General features: G+C 43.3%; 1 protein-coding gene across 1 annotated transcript; it reads left to right on the forward strand.

Moving 5' to 3' along the window:
• The first annotated feature begins 7,454 nt into the window (after nt 1-7,454).
• On the forward strand, nt 7,455-9,998 carry LOC129025448 (embryonic testis differentiation protein homolog B-like). The gene is made up of 2 exons (XM_054473244.2): nt 7,455-7,736; nt 9,642-9,998. The coding sequence occupies exon 2, from the start codon at nt 9,691-9,693 to the stop codon at nt 9,868-9,870; it is 180 nt and encodes a 59-aa protein (XP_054329219.1). The 5' UTR covers nt 7,455-7,736; nt 9,642-9,690; the 3' UTR covers nt 9,871-9,998.
• Nucleotides 9,999-10,252: the final 254 nt, after the last annotated feature.

Below are 10,252 nucleotides of genomic sequence, written 5' to 3' on the forward strand. Positions count from 1 at the left end.
AATAGCTTACCAACCAAAAAAAGTCCAGGACCAGATGGATTCACAGCCGAATTCTATCAGAGGTACAAGGAGGAGCTGGTACCATTCCTTCTGAAACTATTCCAATCAACAGAAAAAGAGGGAGTCCTCCCTAACTCATTTTATGAGGCCAGCATCATCCTGATACCAAAACCTGGCAGAGACACAACAAAAAGAATTTTAGACCAATATCCCTGATGAACATCAATGCAAAAATCCTCAATAAAATACTGGCAAACCGAATCCAGCAGCACATCAAAAATCTTATCCACCATGATCAAGTGGGCTTCATCCCTGGGATGCAAGGCTGGTTCAACATATGCAAATCAATAAATGTAATCCAGCATAGAAACTCTTATCTACCTATGCTTTGGGACTCCCCTCCCCACTTTGAGTTGTCCCACTTTTGCTTCCAGTTGTCCCACCTTTCCGTACCAAGCCAATGTTCGTCTTACATATATTGACTGATGACTCATGTCTCCCTAAAATGCATAAAACTAAACTGTGCTCTGACCACCCTGGGCACATGTTGTCAGGACCTCCTGAGGTTGTGTCACGGGTGCACATCCTCATGGCAAAATAAACTTTCTAAATTAACTGAGACCTGTCTCAGATGTTCGGGGTTCACAGGGCCCCACAAAAGCCAATGTTTCAGATTGAGTCCAAAGGCAGGAAAAATTCCTTCTTACTTGAGGAAAGGTCAGCCTTTTTATTCTAGTCAGGCCTTCAACTGATTGAATGAGGCCCACTCACATGAGGGAGGGCAATCTACTTTACTCTGTCTACTAATTCAAATGTTAATCTCATCCAGAAACACCATCACAGACACACCCAGAATAAAGTTTGACCAAATATCTAGGCACCCATTGTCCCAGCCAAGCTGACACATAAAATTAACCATCACATTATTAGACAAAGAAAGCTATTAAATAATAAGAATTTTTAAACAGCAGAATGTTATAAAAAATACATTTACGTTATAAAACAAAACACAAAACTAGCCTTGCTGGCAGCTTGAGGATATTCAGTGGCATAAAACCATAAGCACTTAGCCAAATACTTTCCTTATTTGTAAATTAAAAAGAAGAGAGTAAGTTAAATAAAGCTTTTGAAAAAGACCAGTCCCAAATTTTAGTTAAATAATAAAAGGACATTAAATAACAATTGTTTTGTATAACAAAATTCCAAACTGTATTCTTTGGCAACTGACTGGAGAGGCTGAAGAGCATCTACTGTCATAAAACCCACAAGCACTCAGTCAGATGATTCATTTCCCTACCTGTCATTTTTAAGAAAATGTATGAAAAAGAATCAAGACCAGAATTTAAACACCTGAAACCTACTTACATATTTTCTCCTTTTTCTTCCCCACAAAATTAGGCTTAGTGGTTTGGAATTTTAAAAGCTCAAATCAAGAATGACTCTCCAAGGAAATGCATCCATGGTTCCATTAAATTGGAAACTGACACTGAGCTATTGTCCTCTGTCCATTTTCATCCCCTTGCCCCAAAAAACCGAGAACTGAGAAGAAATTACCATACTGAAAGAGTGAGTGACTCATCCAAATTACCAAAGGGAATTTGGGTTGCTGCATCACAACAGGGAAAAGAAGACTACTTCTGGAACTGAGGAGATTCACTGGGGCATCGCTTAGCACTCCCAAGTCCAGTTCTAAAGTTCAATGGAAAACTGATGCAACTCCGTGATGACATCGCCTGCAAGGACTCAGATCCTTTGGCAATGAATGCTTGAGTCACCCTGCCAGGTAAATATTCACCAGGAACTTGAGCTGCCAGCATAGATTAAGGAGAACATGGAATTGATGTCACAGGAAGAAAAGTGAGAATGCTTTCTCCCTGTGATTTTCATGACTATTGAAAAAGTACTGGTAATCATTAAGGTTATAATTTGGGTTACAGATGGGATTATGATTGGTTTGACATCACCCCATGATAATATGTTGACTGATGGGCCTTTGTATCTTCCTTATGTTGTGAAGAGTGTTTTTCCATCTGAGTAAATGGCAACAGTAGATGAGTTTTAGCAATTAACAGTAGGGATAAAGTGTGTTGGTTATTTTTGTTTTGTCCACCTAGATATATCCTGTAACCTTTTCTGCAAGCTATGTGCCCTAGGAGACTGAGGCTTATAGACTACATTACCTGGGCTTCCTTGCCTTCAGCTAATAGTTGGGTTTGGCCAGTGGTAGGCACCTGCAAGAAATCCAAGAGTGGGAGGAGAGAGGCCAACCTCACCACAAGCGTTACTTGTCACTGTGTCTCCGGCAGTGGATTTCTCACTCTACAATTACAGTTGTTGGTTAGTGGTGTTTTTTAGTGCTAGCCAATAACACTATTTCTTCCCCGTGCCACTGAAATTTTAGATTTCCTAAAAACTTCCCATTCTTGCTGATCCAAACAGCCTATGTGGTATCTTCTCTCTGCCTACATATGCAAGTGGTTCCTTTATTAGAGTATGACTACTTGAACTATCTGATTCAAATTCTGTTTGCTGTTAGGTCCCAAATTGATATGGTAGTATATTTTTTAAATCCTTGTATAGCAGACTCCTGCGGTGGTCTTCCTGTATCCCCTCAGGTCTCACCTCTAAATCTCAAGGCAAGTTACTAAAAACACCCATGACTCTTGGCTCTGCAGAGCTAAGTCTCACCTTTGGATCTATAGGGCTACTTACTACACATGACTCTCTGCCTTAGCGACTTTTTTTCTCACCTTTGGACCATGCTGGACATGAAACAAGGCAAGGTGGAGGTGACAGAGATTTATATCACCCCTGGGGGAAGTGCTTTAACAAGTATGGTTGGGTATTTGGTGGCTAAATACCCCCGGCCTCTTTACCTTACACTCGGGATGAATGTGAGGTGTACGTTCCACACAGTCTCCCACAGGGTCCCCGTGGGAATTAGTTCCAATTGCCCACAGTGGTAACCTGCTAGATAGTTCTCCCCACCTTTGATTGGCTGCCTTCCTTGTGTGTCTCACGTCCCCACAACCCTACCAGTGCTATCTGGGACTCCATCCCAAGTAAGCACTTTCTACTCACAAGTGTGTCTCAGGGTCTATTTCCAGGGAAAGCACACTTGAACACCTTGCATGCTAATTTACCCTCACACTTGAATGTCTGGCTAAAAGTAATGTAGGCTCAAAATTACTTTACACCAAAAACTCAAAGACAATTCTTTATTTCTGGGGCATTTCTAGTTGCTTCATTAGCTCCCTTTATCTTGAGAGAATTCCCTCCCCCCTTTACAAACCACTCCCATTTTAAATTCACTTTTGATTCCAACTTTTAACCACTGTCTACTCCAAACGTCAAGGGAGACAAATCAAGACCTCTAAGTGGGCTCCTTAAAGCCTCCTTCCAATAGAAATTTAGGGCTGCAGGGCCTCTCCACGTGTCCAGTCAGCCTCCCTTCCAGCTTCTCTAAACAGGGCCCCTGTTTACTCCAGCACCCCTAGACTCTGCAACATTAGTAAACACCCTTTCAAGGGGGAGTAGGTAGAGTTCATCTGCTTGTGACCTCTGATAGCACAGAGACGGCTCAGAAATCAAGAAACCACATGAACAAAAGCCACGTCCAACCAAAAGCAACACAGCTTCCATTTGTAATTGGTTGCATCAGGGGAGGGATTTATTGATCCACACTATTTTCTTGGATTTTCCATCCTCGCCAGAGGGCAGAGGTGAGTTGATGGCATGGTGTGCTGGCAAAGGCCAGCTCCAGCCTGGCGTGGCTTGTGCCAGCGTCCACAGTGACTCTGTCAGATCCATGTCATTTTTGTGATTCCCAAGCTGTCTACTGAGTAAAATGCTCAGCACGGATTTAGCGGCCAGGCTGGATCTTAAGTATTCATCTGCCTTCCTCCTGATGCTCCGTGCAGATGTGCTGGTACCTACTTCAAAGTGTCCCTGAGCCATGACTGCTTGAATCCACAGATGGCTTCAGAAAGACAGCACAGAAGAGAGACCTGTGAAAGTTGATGGAATCCAGAATTACCTGAAGGAGAAGCACCAAGTAGTCCTGGAAACCCCTCTGCATTTCCCCTCCCTAACACACACACACACACACACACACACACGCGCTTGACCAAAAGAGTTGGCTTTGTATGAATACATTTCTAGAATCTCTATGTTGGTCCGTGGACATGTCTATCAATTCCTGTTTCATTTACTAATCCTACAGAGTAAGTTTCAAGTCTAGAATAACAAGCTCCCCCTTTTACATAATCCTTCACATTTTTTGCAGTATAATTTCATCTGGTCTTCCAGTTACACAAACACTCAAAATTCTGCTGCGACTTATGATTAGGATTGCACTGGATATACTGATTTCTGATTTATTTAGAGGAGAATTGATGCCATTGCAAAAATTGATCTTCATTTTCAGAAAAATGTAGTATTTTAAAATCTTATTTGAATATTCAAACTGGAAGCTCATAAAAAGTTGTATGTGTGTTTTCCTTATATGTGTCTTCATCATTTTTCTAGGTGTTTCATAACGATTGTGACGAATGTAAGTAAGATATTTTATTTCTATTATATTCCCTATTTATTGGAAGACCATGTAAATTTTTCATTTATTTATTTTTGTTGTAGAGATGGGATCACCTTATGTTGCCCAGGCTGTTCTTGAACTCCTGGGCTCAAGCGATCTACCCCACTCAGCCTTCCAAAGTGCTGGGATTATAGGCATGAGCCACTGTGCCTGGCCTACAATGCAAATTTTCATGCTTTTAGATTCTGTCAGTCAGCTTCTCCTGGCCTACTTCCTAGGTGATTGCCATGGTTTTCTAGGATGTCAGTTCCTTAAGAGAAAGACAGTTTTCCACTTTCTTTGTTAATAAAATATTCTATACCTATAAGTTCTCTTCCCTCTTCAAATTGTTTAGGACACTGAACATGGCCTCGTGGTCTTTACATGGTTCTACATGGGGTAGAAGAAAACCCGGAAGACTGAGCCTTCCTTCCCTGCCACTCAAGAAAGGGAGTGTGCTGGGTCCCTTTACAGGAACCTCAATTTCCTCAGTTCTTACACAAGATTGAGTGGACAGCCAGTGTGTAGGCAAGCCACGTCTCCTCATAATAGTCATCTTAGTTCCTCATGAGAACCCCATTACAAAAAACACAAAGCTCTGTCCTTACCGTTGTCCCTCTGTGTGATGGTTAATACCGAGTGTCAACTTGATTGGATTGAAGGATGCACGGTGTTGATCTTGGGTGTGTCTGTGGGGTGTTACCAAAGGAGATTAGCATTTGAGTAAATGGGCAGACCTACCCTTAATCTGGTGGCCACAATCTAATCAGCTGCCAGCGAATATAAAGCAGGCAGAGAAAAGTGAAAGGTAGAGACAGGCCTAGCCTCCCAGTCTACATCTTTCTCCTGTGCTGGATGCTTCCTGCCTTCCTGATGATGAAAGTGATAATGAGGCTGAGTGTAGTGGCTCACGCCTGTAATCCCAGCACTTCGGGAGGGCGAGGCGGGCGGATCACCTGAGATCAGGAGTTCAAGACCAGCCTGGCCAAAATGGTGAAACCCTGTCTCTATTAAAAATACAAAAAATTAGCTGGGCATGGTGGCAGGTGCCTGTAATCCTAGCTACTTGGGAGGCTGAGGCAGGAGAATCACATGATCCCGGGAGGTGGAGGTTGCAGTGAGCTGATACTGTGCCATTGCACTCCAGCCTGGGCAACAAGAGCAAATCTTCGTCTCCAAAAAAAAAAAAAAAAAAAAGAATGTGATAATGAGAGCAAAATTTTTGCTTCCTGTTCCCATGACATTACATTCTGCTGGCCTAGAGGTCTTAGTTCCAGAGGGAGGAATGCTGCCACTAGGAGACACAACAACAATTCCATTAAAGTAGAAGTTAAGATTGCTACCTGGACACTTTGGGCTCCTGCTACCTTTAAGTCAACAGGCTAAGAAGGAAGTTATAGTGTTGACTGGGGTGACTGACCCAGACTATCAAGATGAAATCAGCCTACTATTCCACAACGGACATAAGAAAGAGTACACATGGGCTGGGCATGGTAGCTCATGCCTGTAATCCCAGCACTTTGGGAGGCTGAGGCGGGTGGAACACTTGAGGTCAGGAGTTAAGAGACCAGCCTGGCCAGCATGGTAAAACCCCGTCTCTACTAAAAATACAAAAATTAGCCAGGCGTGGTGGCACACACCTGTAATCCCAGCTACTCAGGAGGCTGAGGCAGGAGAATCGCCTGAACCCGGGAGGCAGAGGTTGCAGTGAGCCGAGATCGTGCCACTGCACTCCAGCCTGGGTGACTGAGCAAGGCTGTCTCAAAAAAAAAAAAAAAAAGTATATGCATGGAATACAGGAGATCCATTAGGGTGTCTCTTAGTATTACCATGCCCTGTGATTAAGGCCAATGGGAAACTACAACAGCCCAATCTAGGCAGGACTACAAATGACCCAGACCCTTCAGGAATGAAAGTTTCAGTCACTCCACCAGGAAAAAAACCACGACCTGCGGAGGTGCTTGCTGAAGGCAAAGGGAATACAGAATGGGTAGTAGAAGAAGGTAGTCATCAATACCAGCTATGACCACGTGACCAGCTGCAGAAATGAGGACTGTAGTTGTCATGATTATTTTCTCCTTTTGTTAAAAACATGTTTGTGCATGTATACACTTGTACTAAGAAAATATCTTTATTTTATTTCCTTTTCCTTTATCATGTGACATAAGATTTATTGACTTTGTATCAGCATTTAGTATTATTAACTTTATGTAATAATATTTGGGTTGGGGATCGGTGCGTTTCCAGTTGTATGAAGGATAGTTGTATTATGTTAGACATAATTATGACCTTATTATTTTCATGCACGTCCCTGTGAAGAGACCACCAAACAGGCTTTGTGTGAGCAACATGGCTGGTTATTTCACCTGGGTGCAGGCGGGCTGAGTCCGAAAAGAGAGTCAGCGAAGGGAGATAGGGGTGGGGCCGTTTTATAGGATTTGGGAAGGTAATGGAAAATTACAGTCAAAGGGGGTTGTTCTCTGGTGGGCAGGGGTGGATCTCACAAAGTACATTCTCAAGGGTGGGGAGAATTACAAAGAACCTTCTTAAGAGTGGGGGAGACTACAAAGTACATTGATCAGTTAGGGTGGGGCAGGAACAAATCACAATGGTGGAATGTCATCAGTTAAGGCTGTTTTTACTTTTGTGGATCTTCGGTTACTTTAGGCCATCTGGATGTATACATGCAAGTCACAGGGGATGCGATGGCCTGGCCTGGGCTCAGAGGCCTGACAATTATTGTCTTTATTTGAAGATTATGTGTGCTCTGAGGAGATGTGTATGGGTTCAAGTTGACAAGGGGCGGACTTGTGCTGGTTAATACTGAGTGTCAACTTGATTGGATTAAAGGATGCATGGTGTTGATCCTAGGTGTGTCTCCAGGATGCTGCCAAAGGAGATTAGCATTTGAATAAGTGGGCTAGGGAAGGCAGACCCACCCTTAATCTGGTGGGCACAATCTAATCAGCTGCCAGCAAATATAAAGCAGGCAGAGAAATGTGAACGGTTGAGACGGGCCTGGCCTCCTAGTCTACATCTTTCTCCCCTGCTGGATGCTTCCCACCCTCGAACATCAGACTCCAAGTTCTTCAATTTTGGGACTCAGACTGACTCTCCTTGCTCCTCAGCTCGCAGACAGCCTATTGTGGGACCTTGTGATCATGTAAGTTAATACTTAATAAACTCATATATATATATATATATATATATAAAATATCTCCTATTAGTTCTGTCCCTCTAAGAGAACCCTGATACACTTGGACAGCCTGGAAAATCATGTCCTGCATCTAGACAATACTCACATGGGTTACACTTTAATGGCAATAATATAGTTATTCTAGATCAGAGACTTGGAAGAGACTATGACTTGAGACATATGAGTGTGTCTCAAGGAACTGGACCAGTTTTAGCATAAGATTTTCCGAAGCATTAAAAGCCCACTTGCACCCTAGGTTCACATAATAAAAGTGTGGAGCTCCACTGCACTGAGCTTTGGGAGGGGGTTAAGTGTGTGAGACACAGCAGTGTCAAATTGCAGTGTTTAATTTCTGCAACTAAACAAACATTCCATTTACATGAATTATATATTATAGAAGGAGTAATTGCAGAGTCATGACCAAGGCAGGATGCAGAGATTGACAAGTAAGTGGGAAATTCGACCTGAGACTAATTCCCTGATTGGAGCATGGCACACAAAGATCACTACCCAGGGAACCTGGCAAGATGCAGTGGGTGCTGTTTATCTACACAAAGAAGAAATTTTAATGAAGGAATTTTGCACAAGCCAGGAAAAAGCTCTGAGGCCAGGATAGCTGAGTGTTTCATCCAGGAAAGAGACGCAGATGGCGCCAAGCCACTGGATATACCTGCTTCCTCACCCAGCAAATTCCCTCACCCTATTGAGTCCTGAACCTGAAGGAAGCCAGGTGATAGTGGCCAGTGTTTGAATCTTGCACACTGTTGGCACTAGGTTCTGAGGGAAATTGTGAGTCACCATAGTAACCATGACTTCACTTTGTACTGAACCAATAAGGCCCTGGGACTCAGGGAAAGAGAGAGAGTGCCAAAGCATGTTTCCTCTTACTGTTTACCCTCTGGTCCAGATCTTTCTTAAAAAGCAATATGAGTGGCCTGACAGGTAAAATATCCTGATATACTAAGATCATAGAGCATACTTTTGTGCCATTAGCTAACTAACCTATCTGATAAACCCCAGCCCTGTTTGGTAATCAGGGGAGGGTATAGGAGAGTCATTTGTTCAAACTGATACAGAGACACTATAGAAGAGTGGGTAGGACCACAGGGCTTCAGATACAGGCTTTCTCAGTTCCAGTCTCACCTCTATGTAACCTTGGGCAAGTCCTTTAATCTCTCTTGGGAGCCCAAAATTGAGAACACAGTTGGCATCCACCCCTGGCCTTAGCATTGTGCCAGATTCAAATAAAATACCACACAGCATTTTTGAGGGTGAGACAGCGTCAAGTATCAGAGGTGAGTACAATCTTTAAATCACTGAGATTACGTTCCCCCGATGGAAACTCAGCAGGATGGGCCTTAGAAACTAGGTATCGCTTGAGAATGTACAGTTTATTTCTTACACCGCGGGTTGGAGTAAGAGCCATACCTGCTTCACCAATGATATTCAAAGGAGACAGAGGTGAGAAGGCAGCTCTGCAAAAGAGCAACATAAAATTGAGTTAAAATTAGTGTGGATATAAGAATTACATTAACACTTGAGTTTAAGCTAGTGCTTTGAGTGCAATCTAACAAGTCTGTGTGTGTCAGATGAAGATCGGGTTGATGCAACAGTGTGTCCTTAATGTTTCGGGTCCCATCAGGCTCCTATACAGCCCCATGTGTGAGACAGATTGAATAAATGATATGGTTGGCATTTCAAATCAGATGATGGCCCAAAGCAATCGCCTGTGACTACTGCTGGTAGCCGAGTGTGTGTGTGTTTGTGTGTGTGTGTGTGTGGATGTGCGTGATATGTGGCTGTGTGGGTGTGTGGCAGTGAAGAAGAGGTCCCAGGTCCACTTGATTAACTGGAATTCATCGTCTTTTTCAGGCTTTCTTAGTTGAGCTGTCTTCCTGAGGTTGTTTGGAGCCGTTGCGTCATGGATATAGAACCCCCTAAAGCCAGTCCCAACAAGCTTGCACTGAACATCAAGAAGCCTGACAAGTCCTTCAAATGCAAGAAGCCCACCCAAAATGTGCTGGTCTTTTTAATCAACAGACAACTGGGCAGGCACAGAAGTGACATCGACCTGTCAAAATGGGTATGGATGCTGTCATAAAGCAACTCCAGGGTGAACATGGCCTTGGACAAAAAGTCATGTGGCTTATGTGCTGAGACCTGCCCAGAATTTTGAGGCATTAATTACAATTAGAACAATAAACTCCTCCCATGTTTGAGCTATTAAAACTGAGTCTGTCATTTCACTCCTTTGGGTTGGATATGTGTTTGCTGACAGGGCTTACTTGGGTTACACTGGAAGGGGCTTTTGTTCATCCTAACGTACAGTGCGGGGTGCTCAGACACGGAGCAGAGAGTGAGATCATGCTGCACACCAGATGTCCCCCACCATCAATCGGAAAAACAGTGTGAAGTAGTGATGTAGTACTTGGCATTCAAAGAGCAAAGACTCTTCTCCCTAGCCATTTTGGAGAGACAGCCCT

This window comes from Pongo pygmaeus, chromosome X, assembly GCF_028885625.2.
Source record: "Pongo pygmaeus isolate AG05252 chromosome X, NHGRI_mPonPyg2-v2.0_pri, whole genome shotgun sequence".
NCBI lineage: Eukaryota > Metazoa > Chordata > Mammalia > Primates > Hominidae > Pongo > Pongo pygmaeus.

Excerpts from the sequence above, each read along its gene's own strand:
- LOC129025448 (XM_054473244.2), top strand. The coding sequence starts at position 9,691 with ATGGATATAGAACCCCCTAAAGCCAGTCCCAACAAGCTTGCACTGAAC.